The sequence below is a fragment of the Charadrius vociferus genome, unplaced genomic scaffold, assembly GCF_000708025.1.
Source record: "Charadrius vociferus isolate BGI_N301 unplaced genomic scaffold, ASM70802v2 scaffold363, whole genome shotgun sequence".
Lineage (NCBI taxonomy): Eukaryota > Metazoa > Chordata > Aves > Charadriiformes > Charadriidae > Charadrius > Charadrius vociferus.
The window spans coordinates 2,604,117-2,629,493 of NW_009647942.1; the positions used below are offsets into that span (position 1 = coordinate 2,604,117).

A 25,377-nucleotide genomic window follows, 5' to 3' on the forward strand; every position below is an offset into this window, starting at 1 on the left:
AGCCTGGGCAAATTCAAGGACTGGACAAACAGGGAGAAAGGGAAAAAGCAAAGGACAGAAAAGTAAGTAACATATGACTACAGTTGGAATTTTCAGGCGTAAAAATGAAGCTTGCAAATTTCCCTCATATGCGTTTATGAAGATAGAAATGTCTTTTCTCATTGCTTATGGCATACAATCACCTGACATGTAAGTGCTGACCTGGACAATTTCTTCAAGGAATAAGATACTTAAAATTATCACTAATATACCACTTGCCAAAAAGCATAAGAAAGTCAACCCCCAACAAATTATTTTTTTTGGTGTTATTTTTTTCCTCTTGTTTTCATACTCTTAGAACATTTGTACAAGAATTAATAGGTACAGTCATTTGTGACTATTTACATTATACATCTGTGGCAGTACTAAGTATATTTCATGTACAAAAGAAGGTATACCATCTAACCAGAAGTACTTGAATTAAAAAGAAAGAACGTAGAACTTTGAGGAATGGATATACAGGGAACGTCTACATTTCATAGTGCAGTCATATACACAATGGCATTTAATAAATTAGGCCGAATCATGGAAGCAGCTTAGTCATTGCAATAGAGAACGGTGTTCCAGAACGTTACATGAAAGAATATGCAAATAATCCTAGTTATTTCTCTCCTGCTGTAATATTTTCTCAATGCTGCTACAGACTAAGGCTCACTCCTCTTATCTAGAGAAACCCAGTTTAACCCAGATCACCTCCTCAAATGTATTTATTTTTCTCAGTATTTTATTACTGCAGTAAGAACAGATGATCAATTTTTCCAGTCAACTAACACTTCACAAGGCAACTAAATATCCGTGTTGAAGAAATTCAATGTTACTTGAGTATACTTACTTTACCGTGGTTTTTTTTTTCCCCACTCATCTTCTGGAGCTCTGTAAATGCTGAGCCCCCATATGGTTCTGTGACTTGAACAGAGAGCCCGAGGGGCTACACAGCTCCACATGGCAGCTTGTAATCATACTGACTTATCAATCAATCCAGCTGGAAATGTCAACAGTGCTTACTGCTTGTTCCATATTACGCTCTTTTAAAGAACAGTATTTTTTTGAAAAGCTACATATTACTAAAATGTAAACAAATATAAAAAATTCTAAGAAAAACACTAGAACACTTACCATCAAACTCTGCTGGTCCTACCCCCACTATAATTATTGACATTGGAAGCTTCGAAGCCTTCAAAAGAAGAAAAAGAGGTTTAATGCATTACATAACCTCTGCCAATGATATGGGAGATCTGAGGACAATCTGAATAAAAAACATGCAGAAGTGATGTTTTAAAGGACAATTTTTTTTCCACCTAAAAAGTTGAGTGGTGTAAACTGTCTTTTTAAGTAATATAAAACATCTTGGATGAACACAGAACGGCAGATTATTTTAATTTATTTTTTTCTTATAAAGTCTTTGAATCATACAGGATCATAATTAAACACAACAAACTCTGTTAGGATTTAATATTAATATGACAACTAAGATGACAAATTTATCTTAGAAACTTTTGTAAACTGACAATAAATGCAAATATGTACCTAATAACAGTTGACATTTATTTAAATGTGCTTTGCTGTTTCTTGATTTTACATAGCTGATGGGAACTATGTGACACTATTTTTTACATAGATCTTATGCTAATTTTTCTCAAGAGAATAAATCACCTATTTGAGCAATATGTATCTTATAATTCTTCCATGAATGAAATTTTATTCAAGTCAGTCATCCATGCCATAAAGCAAGCAAGATATCGAACAGACTTATGGAAAGATTTTTAATTTTACTTAATCTTTTTCATTCAATGAAACAAGGCAAAAATTATATCTGGCTTTCCCTGAATAAACTCTCTGTAAAAACTTTAAAATTACAAAGACAGTATCGTAAATGTTGGATTCTCCTGCCCTGATAGTAGCACCAGATATCTGCTAGTTTATAGAAATAATCTGAAACTGCCTCTGTTGAGGAGAGTAACAAACAAAAAAAAGCATCTACCAAATGTCAGGGTTGACAACTGTTCCTTATTGAGACATTCTGATGAACTGTGAAATGTCTACAATCATTTTAAACAGGAGTATACCCTGGCTAAACATCATAGATGTACACTTTCTGCTAAATTAAACTCTGCTTCACTGAATTCTGAAGTCGTGGGTTTAGAACATACTGTTATATTTTTCCTTTGGAATATAAAAAGTGTTTTTCTCCCTCATTTAAAAGATATTCTCATTTTAGATACATCATCAGTATTTCCCATTCTTCATCTGTCATAATACTACATATATAACCAACTTTATTTAAGCAGGAGATTTACAGTTAATTACTGTAAATGTGATACTTAAAAAAATGAAAATACACCATTCTATAATTCACTATTTAATGTTCTACACCACTATATATTATACACTATACATTGACTGCAAATTCATCACAAAGTGTAACTACATAGTCAATCTTAGAGCTAAAATTTTGTAGCAGAGTGAAAAAAAAAAAATCAATAATCTCTTGGTAGTTAAATATTAATATGCTACTGAAGATAATAGTAAAAGCTGTTTGGCCATGGTCCTGGGCAAACAGCTCTAGGTGGCCATGCTTGAGCAGGGGGCTGGACAAGGTGATGTCCAGATGTCCTTTCCAACATCAACCAGTCTGTGATTCTGTGATTAAGGGCCATAAACACAGTGTAACTGAGACTGAATTACAGTGTTCTGCATAAGTCAATAATAGCAAGTATAGAAAACTTTTGAACATGAAGGCATTTCTTAGAACAAAACATCTTCTGGTTTTCAGGTTATTGCTTGATTGTAAAGAAAACATGCTTTAAAGAGATTCCTACTCACACAGACACGATATTATGTGATGCAATGTATATGAAATAGGAAGTGGCAAGGACAGTATAAAGACAGAGTTAAACTTCTGCATATAAACTTAAGTGTTGGCATTTCCTGAATGACAGCATAACCTTTAGACAGTTTGGTAAAACAGAATGTGTCTGACATATATGCTGTAATGAGAAAGATGCCTAAAAGCATAATTAGTGTTAAAAAATGAAATATACTTTTCCTGAGCTTTATACATATCAAGTAGCATTGAACATCACCGCCCTTTTTATTATTTCAGATATTATTAAGGCTGAAAAAAATGCTATTGAATAGCATTTAATTAGTTTTGTCATGACATACTGCGCTAACACTGCAAGTATATGGAAAAATGAATGCATCTTCATAAAAAGACAGCAAATATTCCCAAACTTCCACTCATTCCAAGCTAACAACACATCTGCTGTGTTCCCAAACAGTTGCAGACTAACAGCTATTATTCCTGGAAATTAACTATTACTGGAAACAAGGTTTTTCTTTATGTCTTAGCGGCAAATTACTTACTCTTACAAGGTATCAGCCAACTGGAGTTGCTGGTGTCTTACTTACGGACTTCAAATTGAGGGGTGAGTTAAATCAAGAGCTGCTCTTTTTTCTCCATGGAGCCTCTTTGTCACCTAAAAGAAGCTCATCTAAAAGAAGCTATGTTGCAAACTTCTAAGCTATGCTAGAGGATGAACTTCTAAGCTAAAAGCTTGTTTATCTCCTTTAAAAGTGAGAGTCAGTTTATCCTATTTTAATATTGGAAGCTGGAAGGGCAGAGGAAGTAAACTGGTACCTTCAAACACAGTTACAGGTTTGGGAACAAAAACAACACACAGACTCTGTCTACATGCTGCTGGCTAGAACTTGAGGGCATCTTGCTCTCCAGTGAAAGACAGAACATTTCAATAATATTTTCATGTGCAGCCTACAAACTGGAATGGTACTGAATCTCTACAGGAGGTAGTCAAAGTGGGTGTTGAAAAATATAACACCTAATTCTACGCTACTCATTTTGACATGATGCTTAATTACTTCAATACAGGCTTTTCACCCTTAATTTCACTACTAACTAGATCCACCATGGTATGTTTAAAACTATCGGTATGGATCTTTTCTAATCCTGTCTGGAAGTTGTTTCTGTGTGTACTTTCATCTGACATTTCCCAGGGGCCAAAGCAAAATGGAACCTCTTCATAATACAAAATATTAATTATATGCATAGCAGTTTTGGAGAGAAAAATATTGAAAATAATGCAGAAACTGAGACACAATTAAGAATTTTTAAAATTCCAGGGGACTATTTAGAAGGAAATCAGATGACTGGTATGCTTGCCGTTTGGGATCAGGAAGTCTGAGGCAGTTTTTAAACAGGTGGGTGGGGACAAACAAAGTTGTCTGCAATTGCTGGAAAGAAAAAGAACAATTCACTAAGAAAAACTGCATGGTGGGATGTGCCTGAGGAAGGAGGTGGCAAGAATCAGATAAGGAAAATCATGGGAACATACAGTGTTAGACAGAAGAGTATCATTTCCCACCGAACACTATTAAGCTGAGATTCAACTTTTGGCTTGTTTTTGTTTTTATGCATAATAAACTTCTACTGTTTGGAAAAAAACAGTTAATTTATGGAACAAATTTAGTGCCTGATTTAGTATATTGCCTAAAATATTAATTCCTAGAAACATAATTCTTTTACATTTCAACACTTTCAGCAAAACTTACATTCACTATGGATTCTTTTGTCTGAGCCATATCGGAAATAACTCCATCTGTAATAATGAGAAGAACAAAATACTGGGAGCCATCTTTTACTGAAGCAGCATACCTAAGGGAAGAAAAAACAACATAATAATAGTAAAAAAAAAGTTTATACAAAGGAACTAATATGAAAAGAAGCTGTATTTTTTAAATTTGACTACTAAGGACTAATAAAAATAAAGAAACGTTATGTGGTGGATTTCAAAAGTAAAAACATTAATAATTTAAATGGACTTTTAAATAAGAATATTAGAAACATAACTAATACAATATTGATACTGATGATCTGCATGTGTTGAATCAGTAAAAAATGGGAACTGTTTCACTACCAAGAGAAGCATGGACAGAATGTCCTTTATAGAATCATAAGTCGTTAGAAAGTATAAGTTATTTAATAGTCATTACCTCTGGGGAACATAGTTGATGTGAAAGGAATACATTACTTCTGAATGGTTGGTTTTATAGCACAAATAAAATTTATCAGGAATCAGCACGTTGCATAAACATTTCTTTTTTTTTTTGGCTTACAAAAACAGGTTACTTACTGTTGACCATACTAGCAGATTTATAGTTCACATTTATGTGCACATTTGTAAAATGGCTGAATGTGCACCCTGCAACCTTGGCTTAGATACTCATCTCTTTGCACCACCCACAGATGTCCTTTCGAGACTCAAGCCTCTCCCTGTGCTGTACACAAATACAAGACAAAACATATGCACCATCCCTGGAAACCTTCAAGGTCAGGTTGGAGGGGGCTCTGAGCAACCTGATCAAGTTGAAGATGTCCCTGCCCATGGCAGGGGTGTTGGACTAGGTGACCTTTAAAGGTCCCTTCCAACCCAAACTATTCTATGGTGCTGTGATTCTATATCCAGTGCCACTCCAGTCCTGGCTCAGCTGAAGGACCCAAGAAGCAATTGCTCTTTGAAAATGAGACGCTTTTGAAGATTTGGAAAGTCCTGAAAGACAGCAAGTCTGTAGAAGCCCCACTGAATTCTATGGCCTGCATACCAGAAACTGAGACTTCAGTTCATTTATCTTCAACTCCCAAGGGTCAAAGTGACCTATATAGTTAGTGAAGAACTCTTTGCATGGAGCACTCTGCTCCACTTGCTGCTTCACTTGACAGCAGCCAATATAGTTACTACTTTCATGAAGGCTCTTGGTGCTGTGAAGAAGTAAAATATAGGAGAACCTCGTAATGAAAGTGGCAGTGAGTAGTATGGAGAGCAGGACAAAAGAAAAATTAGTCTCCACATGAATACTGTGGAACATATGCCCAACAACAGAATATGACCGTCGAAGAACTCACTCACCTTACTGGTCACTGAACGCAAAAGACCTGCGTCACTGAACAGGGTATGTTCTAATAATGTTCACGACGATTGCATGTGCTTAGACAATTCTAACTCTGATGTTACACAGTGCATTTGCAAGTAAGTACTGCCAATAAATCAGATGCTATAACCACAACATTTACAAGAGTTTGGAGGGATGTGTGTGAATCGGAATCTACAACTCACATAAAGCCATCACACTCCTCCTTCTTCCTCCCCAAGATATAGATGGGTAGAAAAGCCACATGGACAATGAACCTGTTGAACATCTTCTAGTTGCTTGCTGGCAGTAGGGACTGATAGTTAAATATCTAGAATAACAAGACCTAATGTGGAATACATTTTCCCTACTATGTGGAGACTTCTTTTATCTCTTTTTTGCGCAACGCTTATAATCTTTTCATTGATGACTGCAGTGATAAGTGATGATGAGAGAGTAAAATAAAAAATCATTATCCTTTCTGAGCACTTAATACAGTCTACATACCTACACTGAAGAAATGGAATAGAAATTTGGCTATTTCAAATTTTCCACATAATACAATATTCTGAAGACTTTTGCAAGAAAGATCTTGTATGAGGAGGGGATATGACAGAAGACACTAGGTAGATTCTGGTGTAGTTTAGATATCTTTCCCCTACCCATAGAGTTAATAAACTCATTATCTGCTTAAAGAGATTCTGAAGAGTTACAAGATCACAACAGGATAGTAATATCTGACACAGTTTCCAGAGATTTCATCAGAGGCACATTTTTACGTAGGAGGGATGGGGGAAGAAGAAATTCCTTTGAGACTGAAAGTAGGTTCAAAGAGTAACTGCAGGCTAGATCATAATTTCTACTACCATGTCTATAAGAGTAAACAGAATAGCCAAGAAACCGAACTTTGAAGGAAAACGATGTTACTGGGAACAGGACTGGTACATGGATCGTATTAAGGATGATCGTGCAGTAGAACTCCTCATGAAGATACTTATCTTTTCCACTATAATGTAGTGTGACTTGCTACCAGAAGGAGGTTCCAAAGTTTGCAACAACTTAATATTTAGACAAAAGTTCAGTGGAAGAACTACAAATGCTGGTGGCGGAGTTCTGTAATTCTGCAAAAGTTGACAAATATTCCTGAGAAACAACTGGTGAGAAAAGGAACCCAACTTGTGCCAATGTTTTGATGACTAGACCATGAACGTTAATTTTTTGCAGTGAACAGGAGGCTTGAGGTTAATTGCCAAATTCTGAACCAGCCAGCTCAGCTGATATGATAACTCTAAAGAAGAAGAAAGAGCCAGAAAAGTCAATGAGTTAGACTTCTAGTTAGCATGGCTAATGCAGACACTGAATGCCACATTCATGGAATTCAGCTGTCAAAAGGATCGGCGTATTTCCTCACAGTCTGAAAACTGCTACTGGAGAGACCCTGTCAAAGGGAAGATTAAAAGGAGACAGCTAGTTTCTAAAGAGAAGCAACGGAACACACATGTACATAATTTGAATGGTATGATTCGAAGATGGAACAACTAATCCTAATGATAAATAACTGAAATCCACTATCAAGCCATGCTGCAGAGAAAATTTGCAAATTATTTTTCATTGGACTGTAGAACTAACAACAGCAAGAACAGATAGTAAATACGTATTCCTTGCTACAACAATTAATATTTTGCAAACTCATAAATAAAACATTAACAGTACAATGATTTACATATCCCTACTGATTTATTTTACAAACATTAGTTTTTTCTCTGTATCTATAAATAAAATAAAATCTGTTCAGGTAGTTACTCAGCCAAATTATCTGAGCCATACCACTTTTCCTATACCAACACATGGAACGATACTGTAAGTCAAGATCTTGTCTGCTAAAATAAGGCAACATTATCCTTAAGAAAATTCTACAAACACAAGACGGATTTTACTTTGGGAAGTTAGATGAGGTGTTGCATAACACAGTATCGCGGCTCCCCAGCAGTGGCTGCTGTACTATTGCCTTAACAGTATGACTACCAGCTGGGAATTGTAGCCACAGAGCACCCTGGAAAATTTTGTTGAGGTCTTGAACATTTTGAGATTAGAGGAACTACATATGCATTCAAAAATTGCATTTTATGAATTTTTGATAGATTTATGTCTTTTTTGTGACGCAAAAATTCTGTGCTCCAAAGGACAAAAAAGGAACATGACAGAGTGACCTCATAAAAATTTTCTTTATGATTTCTCCTAAGATTTTAACACAGGGTGGATCAACTGGATCACTTGTATTTATTTTTAAAGAGGAATGAAATTCTGCATAATACTAGCACATGGTCTTCCAACCTACTCAAAGCTACAAGTTAATCACATTACACTGAATAAACAAAACAACTGTAAATACCTTTTTTCAATGTTTAGCATCATGTAACTGTTCCTTTTACATGTGACAGTTGTACTGAAAATAAGAGTTTTCTGCAAAGCACCTGTTGTGATGCTTACCTGGCTACATGATTAATTACAGGGGCAAAATTTGTTGGTCCATAAAGCTGTACAGATTTTAGACTCCTGTAATATGCCTCCATTACTCCATCAATTCCATGGCAGTATGGATTTTGAGGGTTTCCATTCTAATGAAAATAAGAGATGGTTAATCACTAAAAGTAATTATGAAGCAAAAATGATGTAGGTTAGTGAACACTACCCAGTGTATATTTTTAAATGGCAAAGACCTAAGCATTCTAGGATCTATTCAGAGAGATACCACAAATGCCTAATGTAAGTGCCATGGCTGGTTGTGAGTGTTAACTGCCTGGGGAAGGAGCAGCCTCATGTTATATGCAGTCTGAATCACCGGAACTGGTTCCTAGACATAAATACCATCTCAAGTGAAATTAAACAGTCTTTCTTACATGCAACAGTAACAGCCATTTCCCCATGTGGATTTAAAGTATGAATTACAGGGCAGATGTAAAATCGGAATCATGTTCAGGAGCACAGTTCTGGCTCAATGATTTCTTATTTCAAAAATGTGAAAAAAAGAAATGGTTGCCAGATCCTGATGTTCATACACGATGTGAGTATGAGGTAAACTATAAACTCTTCATTGTTTTGGTACAACGTTTCTGCATTGGAAAACTGATTTTCTACCTGGTATAAACAGATAAAGAAAGGAACTTATTCTTTGGGAACAATAATATAATGAGGATATCAATTTACCGATGATAATACAAACATATAAATTAAATCCCAGATTAATGATCCACATCAGGCCAGACAAATGATTCACATAAGGCTTCAAAACCTTCTGAACCACCTAGCCTCCTTCATGTGCCACCACCTCCTTGGCTTAATGTGCCAGTATCTCATTCTGAGAATCTAGAGAAGCAAAGGGGATTTTTCATGGAATTGATCTACAATGTTAAGAGTGTGTTGAAAACACTGCTTAGCATTAAATGGGAGACACCTGTATATGTTTATATATGGAGGAAGGAAACAAAGACTTTTTTTCATCTGTAAAAGCAGCACAATGCCTCATGAATTAACTGAATTAATTTTGGAAACAACTTTTAAAACTGAAAGTAGCCAGGAATAAGTCTGCTGTTTTAGTAGCCTTAAGATTATATGTATCAATATATTTGAACTTGCTACATGAAAGTCCAAAGAAAGTCTGTGATTCAAATGAATATCTGCAATTGCACCTGTTTTAAATTACTATCCATGTGGAAAACCTTTCCTTGAGATAAGACGTGGGGCATTGTTTTCTAGCACAGGCTGCCAGAAGAAATACGCATCTACAATCACCAGTCTTCTGCCATGACTTTGTTGCTATCTAATTAAAACTCACCCAATATACCTACACTTGCTGTAATTCTGACAACTTTATCCTCCTCAGAGAACAAAAAACTCAAAATAAGCAAGTAGATAGACATCTGCACTAATCACAAGCATCAGTTATAACACATCAACCTTTCTGGCAAATCCTGTTAGATTTTAGGTTTGTAATATAACAGGCACATGGACCAGCCTCAGATTTGTTCTTGTCGCCTCAGCTTATAGTCCACTTAGTTATCTCTGTGTCTCTAAACTAGCAGCCTGTAAAAGATAAAGAGATCCCAGAAAATGAGAGAGAACAGTAACAATGAAAGGTCATCTTGGATCATGATTCACTTGCTTCTTAAGATAGATTAGCTTCAGTCTGAAGTCTTTCAAGCACCTGTTTCTCATGCTGCTACAGATGAGGTTAAAGATGATTACTTTTCTTTATTACTATTTTTGGCCTACAGGGACTTCTTGACTCTGTATTTCTCTCAGTAACTTCACTATGATGCAAAATTTTGAAACAGTCTTTTAGACAGAAGAATTAGCACATTCTCTGTTCTTTACTTGTCCAGTAATTGCTTAAGACTGCAACCTTAACTCCCAAAATTTTGTTGCAGTAAAGAAATTCAAACAATATATAAATATTTACTTACCAGTGCAAATTCATGTGATACTCTTCCATCTGGAGGCAGTCTAGCTCCAAAACCTAGAGCTGGGAACATTTTATCGCTATCATAGTCCTGAATTATTTCACCTACTGCTTTCAGTGCCATGCCATATGCATTCAGCTGATAGGGATTCATGTAGTGCAGTGAAGTAGGCTGTGAAGGGTTACCTGTTGAAGCAAGGATCAGATTTACTTTAAAACTGAATCACTTCAAAATTTTCTGTCTTAAAAATGATAGAAATCTAAGAAAGCAGAAATTGAAAAGAAAAGATCATGAAAAGAAAATGAACTTGTTTCCTATAAACATAATTGTGGTTTTATCAGGTAAAAATGCAATGTTCTGAATACATTTTCAATAGGTTAACAGTAGTAGATGTAAACTTCTTCAGCATTGAAAGGGCAGTAAGAAACTGTGATTAGACTTGTAAATTTGTGTCACTTTATAATACGATATACACTTTTAAGATGAAATTTACAGAAGTATTATTACATTCTAAAAGCAGCTTTGGAGGAGGATTAAAACCTTTGTCCGCTTCACCCCACTTCAGCTTCACTCCACCTGAAACTCCTTTTTTTGCCCCTCTCAATGGGGTATTCTAAGTTAGCCAGTTTTCTCCCAGCAATAACAAAGAAACAACAAAAAAAAAATCAGAAGTACACAAATATTTGCAAAGTGCTCCTACTTATTCAATTTTATATGTAGCTTTTCCAATTTTTATCTGTTCTGTTTGCACTACTTTTCTGGACAGGAATTGGCCTCTATTCTGTTGCTCAGCAAAACGGAATCCTGATTCCAGGTGATGCCAGGCATACAGATAATCAATAATACAATGAAGTTAAGCAGAATACTGATGTAGATACATACAAACACACATATGTACACTTAAAGCTGAACACAATATATACATACACAAGTTGTTTATTTTTGTTCTTACCATTTGAGGCTGTGAAATCAATAGCTACTGTGAAATTGATTTGGGTTCTGTAGAAAAAGCAAATACAAATCTCATTTAATAGTTTTATTATTATGTGGAAAAATAAACAAGAGATGATAACATTGTTTGTGGACAAACTGTAGGACACTGACTTTCTAATACAGGAAATAAACACTGAAATACTCTTTTATAAGGTTCCAGCCAAGAGCTACGCAACGTTATTTTATTAACACACTGAAACAAGTTACTTTACTCCATCCTTCCTTTTTTTCATTGCTTATGAAAAATCCTAAATCATTAATAAGGTTGTTAACAACCATAAACTTAATTAATTCATTTTCAACAGTAATATTGATTTTTCCTTGGACATATTTTAGCCCTAGTCATGGAAGACTTTGACAAAGGAAGTAGCTTTTACTAATCTGCTCCTTTTCTTAATACTAAAACTGTGTCTTCAATCAGAACGTGTTTGAAATCATGACATGCATAAAATCTTTGGACAGGATATCCTAGTTTTTGGCAGTGGATTTCTTTCGTGTGAACATAGTCAATACTTTGACTGAGCATATCAAGGTATCTCTTGGAAGACAAAAGTAAAATCTGGAAGCAGGAAGATCTGCATTTGGAGCAGTAGCTAAATAAAGCCATTATCCTGCATGGATCAGTTGTAAGCATAAACTTATTGTCAGAAAAATTCATCATTAATAGACTTTTACTGAGTGACAATCCAATTAAATGCAGTTCTGTTCTGCAGCTTCCTTCAGGACAAAATACTGTTGTTCTGGAGGTAACCTCTTAGCTAGTAAGACTCTATCAGGAAAAAGAGTTTGTATGAATTTGAAAATTGACTTTTTACTCAGATTGAGTCTTTTATATCTTCCTTCAAATCTCTCAGTGTGTGTGACTATGAAGTTAATGACCAAATTAGCAAAGATTAAAGCTCTTTGAATGTTACTGAACAGATTTAACTCATGCACATTTAGATTAAACATCAACAATCTGACATCTGGCCTTGCAATAGTGGTTTTACTGCTCAAATAACCTGACGTGCCTAGAGAAAATACTATTTATTTCATAAAAAGCTGGATATATATAAAAAAAAAAATCACATGGAATCATTTGATAGTACTGATCAAGGGTTACACAAACTAAGCTAGGTTACCGGTGGACTCTGTCTCCAAAAAGTGGTAAATGCCAACCAATACCCACAGTATCAAGAAAAGTCATTGGAACATGGTCAGCAAAGAATGTGTCTAAAACTGCTGTGGCCGCAATATGGACTTCAACAAAAAAAACCCAGTGAAAGCTGCTGCAACCTCTGAAAAGTTCAGAGACCTAAGCTTTATAAGAGAATTTTTCTGCCAATACTCCTGCATTCTACTTTATGCAGTTTCACCGCAAAAGTTTTAATGGCATCACAAGCCAGATTTTGTTTGATCAGCACCCAAATGTCAGGCCCTGTGGCCTCTTAACCACAATGTCCTTCTGCACTGTCAGTTAGTTGTAAGAATAAAGATCCTAAGAAGTGCACGTCAACTAGTTTTCTACCACCATGACTATAGTGTGCAGAAAAATTGTCTTCCTCAGATAAGAACAGGTTAGGAAAAACAACAACAAAAAAACCATCTAATAGAATATAATTTCTAGATTTACGCTTAGAGTCCTTATTGGCACTGCAAAGCAAAACTGCTTCTGGACTATAACCTCCCCATACTTAAATTTTAAGGAGTTTGGTGTGGTGTAACGTTTGAAGACTAAAACAAGACTCCTCCAAGCATTACATGTTGGGAACATCAAGTACAGAAATCCTTCAGCGTACTGAAGAATGTGTCACTGTGAAAAAAAACCTCAAACAGCTTTTCCTCTGCATAAGAACAGCAAAACTTATTTGTAAACTCATTTCCTGGATCAGCTATTTTGATCCACTTGGTAAAAAGAAATAGTTTCACGGATTCTGAATTCAAAACAGAAACAAGAGAAAGCACAGTAAAAAGAAGATTAAAAAGGAAAATGGCTAACAAAAGTAAAAGAAAAAATATTAGAGCAAATCAAATGGCAAAAAGAACAAAGTTAATTTTCATGTGACTACAGGTAATGAGTGACAGCATCAGTTTCTGGAGTATTCCTCAAAACAGTGTATCTGTATTAAATGCATACTGCTCCAGATGACAGAAACCCATCTAGTTAACTAGAAAAGCTCTCTCTCCCGTTTACAGTCCACTGTAATCTGGACCCTGATTTTTGTCCAAGCAGAAGAGTATGAATATTACAGTATCTGCCAATTTGACAACTATAAAAATCATGATATAAAACAAGATCAAAACAGATGTCTACATCTCTAGAATTTGTTTCCATCTGGATGTACATTTGGATGATACTGCTATACAAAAACAAGCAAGAACTTAAATCAGTTACTTGATTTCAACAATTCATGGGTAACTATACACAGATTAGATTTCAGTTTCCTAAATATAGGTTCTTAATGTTATTTTAGAGCCCCTAGGGTACTTACTACACCATGGAAATTTTTGGGAGTCTAAAATGGCATCAAATGCCTATATAGTTCAGGAAACTGGATCCCACTCTTCATGCAACTGTCACTTTCTATATGGACTCATGACCACAGAGAATGTCCTTCATGTCTTACAGAGAACCAGGAAAGCTAGAACAAACTCTGTTAGGGCAAACCTGCACTGTGATCACCCTATGTTTTTAATGTCCATTTTGTTTCATATATCATACAACATATGTATGGAGAACAGGAGGCTGAGGGGAGACCTTATGTCTCTCTACAACCACCTGAAAGGAGGTTGTAGTGAGGTGGGGGTCAGTCTCTTCTCCCACGTAACAAGTTACAGGATGAGAGAAAATGGCCTCAAGTTGTGCCAGGGGAGGTTTAGATTGGACATTAGGAAAAATTTCTTCACAGAAAGGGTTATCAAGCATTGGAACAGGCTGCCCGGGGGAGGGGGTGAGCCTTTGTCTTTGAAGGTATTTAAAAGACGTGTAGATGTGGTGCTTCAGGACATGGTTTAGCGGTGGACTTGGAAGTGTTACGTTAATGGTGATCCTAAAGGTCTCTTCCAACAAAAATGATTCTATGATTCTATATCAGAAACATCCCTCTGAGAATACAATCTCATGGAAAAGAGACATAGAAGCCTAAGTTACACAAGGCACCCGTGGCCTCTGAGGAAAGGAATAATAAAGTGCAAAAAGGTACAAAATAAAGGTCAACCCTTGTCAAAATTATCGACATGTAATTAAACCCTTTTTGAACACAAAACTGGGTCTTTCAAATGAACAATTCAACTTCATATTAGCACCACTAGAGAAAATATTTTCAAAATCAGCTGTAATATTGTGAACATGTGTATTTTGTGTGAAAGATTATTAGGAAAAGGTATTAATTTCTCTACTGTGTCATGAGGACTGAAAAAATTAACCAGGCATAACTAAAACATTAATCCAGGAAGGCTAATTTAAAAGCTGTGTCATGAAAACATGAGATACAACTACTTTGGAAGCCAAATGGGATGACTGGGAAATTAATCTGTATGACATTTTAAGAAGTGTTTTCATGGCAACACATGTTATTCTAGAACCAAATTAAATGTAATGAATATATCTGCAAGTCCACTGTGCTGCTTTTATTTCTACTACATGTTTTATTTCCTTTTAACAGACTAATTCTTAGGTTGTATCAAGTACATGTTACTGTTACTATTAACGTATTAACATTCATCAACAAGAACTTTTTTTTTTAATAACATTATTGATTACTGTATTTTGTGTAAGGGACATTAGCTGAAAAATCATTAAATCAGAATAAGGATGCTCCAAATTTAAAAAAGCACACAAAATTGAAGTCTTTGAGACACATTTAGAGGCCTGATTAAATGACGCAAATTTTAAAACACATCAAGATAACAAAAGTTATTGTTTCTGATAAGGAAATTCTTTGGCTAAGGCTGTGTCCCCACTTTTCCAGCTGTATAGTACTCCAAGGAGCTACATTAAAAGTGATCAGTGATGTTGCAAGGTAATGAGGCTTTGTACAAAAGCCGCTAAAACATTGCCACCGGGCTAGGCAGGCTGAGCTGCTGAATGTCCTGTCCCAAGGGAGAACTCAGGTAGACTATCCAAGCACAGCAATGTGCCTTATGGATTCAGAGCCGGATAGATCACTACTACTCTGCAAGAATTTAGTTGGTATAGAAAGACATGATCGATTTCATACCTGGACAGGTAATTTTACCCTAAACTACCATGAGAAATGAAGAAAGTATCTCAAAAGGAACGGTAATCTTCACCTCACAACCACAGAGCAGCCATTTTATTTCTTTGGGAGAGCAAGGTGAAACCTATCATCTTTTAATAAGAGCTCTGTCAGCACTGGTATATATAAGGCAACAAACTAAGCCTGGATATAGCTTTTAACTGGCTTGATAATATTGGTAACGATTAGGGTTTTTTAAACAGTACATTGGAACAAAATACAAATTTTCTCCCGTGGCTTCGGAGTGACAACCAGCTGGTCTGTTAGCAGGGGGGAGCTGTTGAAGCTTTGAGGACAACTTACTGTGCAGAACTCTACAAAGGAGCTAATGGAGTAACTAAGACTACCAAGAGGCTGTATCCTCTCCATGGCATTTAAGTCCCCAGCGACAGTTATTTTATCATTTCCCCTCTGCAGATGCTTGTTTGGCCAAATGTCATATCAACATAAAAAAGATTTTTCTGATAAAGGCTCTACAAGGTCTTCCTCTTATATAGTCTTATTACTCCTTAATATTCACCAAGGATACAAGAAAGATATGCTAAAGCCTCCAAAATATGTAGCTATGGCAGCCCTTGCTTCATAACTGTATCTCACACCAGGTCTCCTCCAAACATCAAGTATGCATGCCATTACATTATGGTGTACTGGTTAGCTGTCATGAAAGGAGTTCTAAATTTCCATTTTGACCATCAATGATTCAATACCATTCAGTTTAAAATGTATGTCCAAAGCTCTTAGAACCCAAACAACGTGTGGGTGTTCATTTCCAAAAACCTGGATGAAGGTAAGGCTTTTAACATGATGGGAGGAAAATATTTCCTATGATACTCCACTAATTGCAGACAGAAGAGATGACTTAATATTTTTGAGTTGCAAAAGGACTCAGCTCCTGTATTTTACTGATTTACAAATGCCTAGAGTAATTTGTTAGCTCTCTCCCTACTCTAATAAGTCAAACAGGCTAGAAGCTTCTGCACAGAAATATCCTTTCTGTTCACTAAGTCTTGCAGCCTTTTGGCTCCTGGTCTTTCCTCCAGACAAAACCAGAGCAGACTATAAACTAACTGTTTGACATTCATTCCTGTAAACCAGGATAATTTCAATTGCATTCCTCTTCAAGGCCATATCCCTTACATTCCTGAGCTTATTCATACATTTGGGGGTGTTTTGATAGGAATATGTTATTAATTGGTGAGTGGCAGGAGAAATCTGATTTTGAAATAAACATTAATTTTCAATGTACCTATTTAAAATGTGGGAAGGTCAGTATGGCAAAAATATGTGTTTAAGTATCAAGAAGTAAGGAAAAGTCAGCTACTAAGATGGCACCATTTGATGTAATATTTAGATGCGAAAGAGACATCCACCTCTTTCCTGCCATACTGCTATAAAATCCAGTGTTATGTACTAAAACAAAATTAGAGTTTATGGACAAACTTCTATATCATTCGTCAAAGGTCTTTAAAAAAACAACAGTCATATTGATGATACTTATAATGGAATATCCCAATTAAACAGATGCAGACTCAAAACATAAATGAAATCAATACTGTAATCCCAATTTGTCCTGGTTAAAGCTGTCAAGATTTCCATTAAATCAGTATTATTTCTAGACACCTCAAATCAATTACAATGAAAGTTCTGAACATGAAGTATTTCATAAGCATCCATTTATGAAAGAGCCAATATTGTGCCTACTGCAGAATCAGTGTTTTCTTCCCCTTGCCTAACTAAAAGGAAGAAAAACAGGGAACTAAAAAAGCAATTTTGGAGGACATACTTGATGGGAAAACAGACTGATTAATGACAAAATCTTCTCTTTCCCCTTCCTTCAAAATCTGTCAACTGGACTGCAACTGATATGTAGTAGCATTAAATGAGATGAACAAAGGCAGACAGAAGCCAAGAAAATGACTGAGTATCAGCCTCCTGGTCATGTTTACAAAACTGTATATAGGTTGCAGAAAGGTAGGTAACATTTTATACGAGTACTTCTACAGTTTTCACTGGCATGTACATAAAAATAACTGCCTGAACCACTAAACAGGATTCTATATAAAATAATTAAACAGGAAGTATTACTGCTTATACTTTTAAGCACAGAGTATTCCACTGATTTATATTCTATTTATACAAAAGAGACGAAAAAAATTTTAGCAGTAATTATTAATATCACAGGTCTTCTTTGACTTCCAGTTACAGAGATATACAGAAAATATCAGTAAGGACAACAAAGTATTATTTGTATTCAATATTTCTATTATTTGTCTTTAGATTGTAGATAATTAGGTTTATTAAGTTATATTGTTACATCTCAGTGAGAAATGTGATAAACCACCCTAAAAAGATTACATATCCACCCACTATATTCTTTTCTTTCCAAATTTAGATATAAAATTTAATTCTTTAGTTCCTTATACACATTCTTTTTGTAGAGATGAATTTTGAATGAATAGGGAATAAGATGGTTGTAGCATATATGTACAACACACTTCAAAGAACAAACAGCTACACTAGAGGTAAAACTGTTTCTTCATGCATTTGTATATACATATACTTCATTCAGTACAAACTTTTGGTAAAGATGGATGGATGGATGGATGGATGGATGGATGGATGGATGGATGGATGGATGGATGGCTGGATGGATGGCCATTTTCTACTTCTGTTAAAGTCCACAACAGGAATGATCCTGAGAAAGGTCACAGCAGTCCTAATAAAAGTAACCCGTTTCTCTCAAACTCTACGATTCTCTAGTAAAAACAGAAAACTTGCACAAATCAGAAGGGCTCCATTACAGATGGACCACGACTGTTCATACAGAATTCACATCCAGAATGCTCCAAGTACTTGATGCTCCAAGTCCTTCTCTGTTATCTCAAGTAGCTCTCTATCTGTTGCTCACAGTCATTCAAAGCAGGCACAACAAGCTGTACTGACCACTGGAAATGGACTCAGAAACACAGAAATAACTGGTTTCCTAACCATGGCAATCTAGGTGCCTCAGAAACAGCTTGTCAAGCAAAAGCGCTGATAGAATTTTATAGTATATAGTCAACATATTCTTCAGATGTTAAATATGCAGTAGTACCTTAACAGCATGACTGACATACATTAGGAAGTTTTACCTTTGCTAAACTGTAACACATTCAAATGCCATCAACAACTGAATTAAATCCTCTCTGAGGAGAAACTGTAGGATCCAGAGCGCAACATAGACAAGAAGTATTCCAGCAGCAGTGTTTCCAGTTAACTGAACGGAACTGGAGGTAAGCATAGCAATTCTAGAAGAACTGATAGTTTGCAGTCCGGAAGCATCCTAGAACAAAGTGTACACTCAGGGGTCCACTTTTTAGAGTACTAAAAAGCCTTTTAACGGCCCCAAACAGACTCACCTCGGCCCTCCATCACACACCCCACCCCCCATCGGTTCAGGAGCCCCATTTCAGTTTAGCGTTCAGTCTCTGCCTGAGCTATTACTCAGAGGAGTGTGGGTCTCCAGCTCAGGCAAGCCCATACCTAGCCATGGTCTCCATTAATCCAGATCCTGACCCATAGACTGACTTTCTGGCTTGACCTCCCTGCCTCGTCCACCGTGGGCCTGCCTGGCAGTCACTGGGCCTGACCCGGATCTGTGGTTTGCCTTCCCATTACAACATTGTAATACAAAACAGTCAAATCTGAAATGTTGCAGAGGCTCTGCATCGTATCCAAATGAGCAAGTATGTTCAGCTACCAAGGAGCAAGCAAATGAGCAAATCAAATCACAAATTTCTCCAAAGATACTGAATAAGAATTTTAAAGAGAATATGGCTACATCCATGTTAAAAACCCTAATTAAGCATTACCATTTTTAAGTATTATGCATAACATATTCTTGTCAGGTTTAATCTTAATGAGCCAAAAGAGATAGTGCTTTGAGATATACAACAGACTGAATTCACCCTTAGTGAAAATATTTGCTTTCTTGGATGGAGATCGAACAGCAGTGAATTTGGATTTGCTAACTTTAAAATTTAACTATTTGGGAGAACTGAAACATCAAAGAGGCTGTTAGTCCTTCAGACAGAAAAAAATTACACTCTGCAGCAGCCCATGGGTTAAGGCCAACAGTTTGGAGTACATCTTAACAATGATCTGCTCCCTCTGCAAGTTATCGCTTCAGTACGGAGTACAACCTCAGGTTGTGGTTTTTTAAAACCTTGAACACAATGGCAGTCGAGATAGCTTACTGACAGTTTCTCTGTAGCTAACAATTATGACTGGGGGCGTCACTTTAACTTAATGAACTATAATGATGAATGTGTTAGGAATAAACCTTAAGCACATTCTCATCTGTAGGATTACCACTGTTGGGAACAAAGACAAAGCCTTATAATGCTACTGCCAAAACACAACACAGACTTCTTTTTTATTTCAGCTGAAGCCTGGTTGAAGACTGGCACAAAAAAAGTAACTTGTTTCTTCACAGGTAATCAATGCTCTAAAATAAATGTGGAATGAATATTCAGACTGTATCCCTCAAAAATCCACACCAAGTGCCTAGGAATGTATAAAAAATTCTTTCCATTTATCTCAGAGAAGAATTGTGTTCCGGCAGGGAGGTTAAGAGCCAGGAATTTCTGAGATTTGATCCCATCTCCAGGCATGTTCTAGGGTAAGCCATTTGATGCTTCTGTCTCTACTTCCGTTTTGGGAAAATGACGATAAATAAGAAATTGAATGTGTCATAAATTTTACATAATTAGTATTGAAAAAATGCCTTCGAAAGTGAAAGGGTCTAAATAAATGCCAATATTAAATGCACCAAAGGTCAGTGCAATCAGAAGAAATAAACCAGCATTTTACTAGTTCAATAGAATATAGATAATTCCCTTTTGGTTAATTCAGTTTTCACTGGCTGATCAGAGGTTATTACTCAATCTCAGTGTTTTAGTACTAACACCAATTCCAACATCATAAGCGAAGTTCCATAACTTAACTTACGTCAATAACTATCTGCAGGTTTTATGTAGGAAAGTACAGACTCTAAAATAAGGAAACAATACAGCTCTTTATAGATATTACTTCGAGTCATCATATGCAAAGTACATACACAAATTATTAGTGAATTACAATGAGACTGTGAAAACAAGAAAGGTTTGTTGCCAATCACATACCCGCCTTTAATATAGTCAAGGAATGAAACTTCTGTTTCAATTAGGAAGGAAAGCAATGTTACCTGAAAGCAAATAAAAGAGAGTCAGACATGAATTGTCATTTCCCAGTTGAACAAGTAGAGACATAAGCACAATGTTTTTGGAGCTCTATCCTTAAGACATAATTTCCTACAGTATTAGGGGAAAAAAGAAGATTAAAAAAAAATGAAACCATTTCAATAGCCAGTTCTTGAAAGGGAAGAGACAAATTTGTAAGTCTACTACAACTGCTTTTGGTTAAAAGCAAAAGGTAAGGGATGGAAGATTGTATTCCAGGACAGGCTACCACATGCATGTCTTCTGATTACTGTGCACTACATCTACAGATCAATATTAGAGGCTAGACAGGCTATGTAATAATGCATCTATTCTATGAGTACTTCGACACTGTTTAAATAAGTCAATTACAATTATTTATGTCATTTGTTATCTCACACTAAAAGTGGTATTGAGTATTGATGCAAGCCAAGAATGCAAAAATCTAGTAAAAAGCTGGTGTTTACTTCCATACAGACAATGACTAGCAATGTTCTGAGTTTTATACAGTGAATTTTAAATTTAACTTCTTTGCGTTCTTTGAAACGAAAAACGTATTCTGAAACATTTCTGCTTAGTATGTAGTTTGTCTGTCGGAATTGAAAATGACCCCTTAAGTAATCATGAATTGAGATGGCTACTGTATGTACACAGTCCATAAAAGCAGCAGTGAGATAGCAGTCAATGAACTATATCCACTTTATTTAAAGTTTTCCAGAAGCCAACTTCCTATTAGTTAGAATGACAGTCTTGGTGCCTGGTTTGAAAATTTAGAAATCTGTAGGATAAGGAATATCTTGGGTGAACGACAGGGAAAAGAAAAACAAAACTGCAGACAAACACAGAGGAAAGTCACAATTTGGAGAAGCATAAGGGAAGCCTGAAGGACTAAGAAGTAAGGGCAAATGGGAGCAAAGAGGACTTGACAAAGAAAAGAAATTATGAAACCAACAGTAGAGAACATTCGTAGATAAAGAAAGAGGAAGAAAATTGCTGACAATTGTTTATTGGAAATTTCCATGTAATTTGAGACAAAGGATAAGACACGGTTGATTTTGGCTGTTCAAACATGAGTAAAGAATGTTCTTTTGCATGCAGAGATACATGTGAAGGTGTTAAAATATTTTAAACCCAAATCAACAGGAAAATTGAACATGTAAACGCTATTTTGCTCTTCTGTACCCTAACCCAGATTTCATACTTACAATTTTGAGTACATTTACTTTTAGTATTGATATAAAATAATCACTTTGTAAGTTTCTGACTCACTAATTTAGCATAATAGAACTTTATTTTAACACACTAAATTGTAGTAAAAGGATTATGTCAGAAAAAAAAAATTATCTAGTGAATAAGATCTTGTATGGCAAATTTTCACGGACAACCTGCTTCTGCCTATTTTTTACAACTTAAAGCAGAGGTATAATATAAGTGGTTTTTTTCCTACTGATGAACAGATTTATACAAGAACATGAGAATGACAAAACATTCCTTCAAGGCTACAGTTCAGAGTGAAAACAGCCCTATTGACTTCAGTGGAACTGCTCACGTGGAAAAAAACACACATGGTGGATGTGTTCTCAAAAAACATATCTTATATCTGATTAGGTTTTCCAGTATACAATTCTTCAACATTTATCTTCATTTTTTTGTAAATGATGTTTTGAACATCATGGATGCCAGAACACAGAAGTTGAGAAAGTGCTGAAGGGTATTATTTGCATTGCTAGCAAATGGTTCATAAAACAGAATATGGAACATGAACAAAAGAACATTAAACTCTCATCCCAAACTACACTAACAGAACTTTCAACATAAATTTACAAAAATCTGCTGGTAATAAAAAACGTTGACTCTAGCATACTAGCTTTTACTGATGCTAACTCAGCAGTTAAACTTAGAAAGAAAATTGCCTTTTGAAAATGCAGATATGTTGCAGATAAAAATTAATAGTGTTTAGTCCAGTAATTTCAAGAATTTGAAATTTTGGTATAACTCATTTTGGAAATCATTGGCAATTTAACAGCACACTTGGACACAGCTTTTATCAGACTCTTCAAATTAAAAAAAAATCTGAAAATAAATGCTGTATAACAGTAAATAGTTTACTGTTGTGGCCTTCACAGAAAATTCTATTCTAATCCTGTTAAATTACAAGTCAACTCCGTTTCAATAGAAAAGCAAAGCATCCAATAACATAAAATATATTTACTTACTGTTCCAGAATTAACATACTTTTTCTTTTTTCCTTTTTTCTTTGGATTTATTACCTAGAAACACAGACACAAATATTGAAGCATAAGATTTATGATTCAACATAGAGATAAGTGTTAAGATACTTTCAATGCAGAAAGTAGCTTATTTTCAGTGGATCCTAAATTTATTCAGCATACTGTTTACTTATGCATCGCAATGCTGGGATAGATGCATATTTGAAAAACAGTGAATTTATCTTCATGGTACCTGCTAGGTAAGCCAGTGCTGTTATTCGCATTTGACAACTAGGGGAGTGGGGCAACAGAGGTGAGAGCATTCATTAAAGGTGAGTGCTCAGTGAAACTGAATTTTCACAGATTCTGCATTTTTCTGCATTCCTGATTCCAGTGTTTCAGTGTACTGTGTCACCACTTCTTCATCTCGCAATGCACCTCTTCACATTCCAGTTAATCTGTTTCCATCTTTTCCTCAATATTATCTGAGAAACATGAGAATTGTTCCTCTCCTAGTTTCTCTATTTGTTGCAATCACAGGATCTGGCTGACAGGAAGAGCAATTGGGGGAACAAATCAGACTGTGCTAGAATAGAAACGAGCCAGTAATTTCATGAAAATGGCACAGACCACAACCTGGCCGGCATACAGGAGTTGGGGGGGCTCAGTGCGCTCACCATACACAAGATTCTTCATGCAACTGGACTACAAAGTACTAAAAAGTTTTCCTGAATGTCTTGAACCCACACCTATAAAATTTCTCACTGTAGCCACCAATAAAAATGGTTTCCCTTCTGAATACCTACCCATTCAAAGGCAAGCCTCAGTCAGTTTTGTTACATACACATTAAAATGCACTCTTGCTTTTTTTCAAAATTGCACATGGAATTGGAAGAAAAACATTATTTTGTTAATTAGGTTGATCAACTATCTCCTATATAACTAGGAAACTCAAATCCTTGTGGCTTACTGCCAAATTTTACTGTAAACTACTCACAGATGTTCTGAGAATGACAAGGAATGAAAACATTCCCAATTGAAATCTTAGTCACTTAACTGCTATAAAATATTCACACAATTTTGCCTGAAAATAGGAAAACTAGTAATACGTCTTCCAAAAATTCTCTCCCCCCAACCAAAATGAAATTACATTTAAAGATCATATTCCTTGCAGAGCACAGAACAGATGTGAAATGTAAGGCAGAAAGAGATAACTATCATTGGAGGTCTTCCCAAACAGGTTAAACGAGAGCGACTCTTTCTTTCTCTCCAGTATTCCACACAGTTATCCAGTAAGTATTGATCAAGGCTTGTACTGCCTTACACATACATAAGCCTTTTAAACATTTAAAAAAACCCAAATAACCGCTGCCCCTGCTATTAACAGTGTCCTGACTGGTGAGCGATGGATTAAATCTGTGTAATGGTGGTTTATACACAATGAAATAATTCTTGTTGACCCAGAATCTTAGCCAGAAAGTGACTCCCACTGGCGATTGCCCAGAAAAGGAAGACAAAAGTAACAGACTGCCTGCCTGCCCTGTGGCCCTTCATTCACAGCTCTCCAGAATCCAGTGGTCAGGCCTGAGTTAACAGCATATTTCTTGCCAGCAGTCATTAAATGCCAAAAAGGAGATTCATCTGAATCTTCTGCTTCAGGTAACTTGACAATTGGCTTCTTAGGAATTGCTAGGAAATGCACCAGAACTTGGAGTGAAATATTACAGGGAACATGGCATCTACTTGGGATCAAAGGTGAATTAAATCACAGCTCGTGTCTCTCCTAAAAATCCAGGTACTACCTTTATTATAATATTTATATGGGGTTTTTTCCTCAAATTTCAGATTACTTTATAAATAAAACATTTTTTGGCCTCTGAAAGTTTTACACCCCTGCAGTAACCTAGGAAGCTACATAAACTCTTACCTATTAAAAACAGGTCAATTGAAAAGAGTATGTTATAGCAATGTTTCTAATTTGAAAATATGGGACACTCAGTGAAACACAAATTTCTCTACCTGCCTTGAATCAGTTTGTAGATGTAAAACAATCACAAAAGAATTTGTCCAGTCTCTTGTTCTGATATTGCACAGACCGACCAAGTAGAAGCAGTACCAAAGTACTGAGGATTGTAATGTGGGGAGGCAAACGAGATGCTCAGGAAATGTACGCTATTGCTGGGAGTAAGATATTGATACTATATTTAAGAAACTGCAAAATGACTTAAGATGTTATGACAGAATATTCCTGGTAGGGTAGGAGTCATGTCAGTGA

The 25,377-nt window shown here is 35.8% G+C and overlaps 1 protein-coding gene across 1 annotated transcript in view; it reads right to left on the reverse strand.

Annotated features, from left to right (window-relative positions):
- CPNE8 (copine VIII) overlaps positions 1-25,377 on the reverse strand; it is a 128,038-nt gene that overhangs the window by 8,134 nt on the left and 94,527 nt on the right. Inside the window, exons 14-20 of the mRNA XM_009883225.1 lie at positions 23,109-23,162; positions 20,818-20,879; positions 11,377-11,423; positions 10,428-10,609; positions 8,455-8,582; positions 4,609-4,711; positions 1,156-1,213 (exon numbers count right to left, since the gene is read on the reverse strand). Coding sequence (XP_009881527.1) covers positions 1,156-1,213; positions 4,609-4,711; positions 8,455-8,582; positions 10,428-10,609; positions 11,377-11,423; positions 20,818-20,879; positions 23,109-23,162 — 634 coding nt within the window. The remainder of the gene's footprint in view (positions 1-1,155; positions 1,214-4,608; positions 4,712-8,454; positions 8,583-10,427; positions 10,610-11,376; positions 11,424-20,817; positions 20,880-23,108; positions 23,163-25,377) is intronic.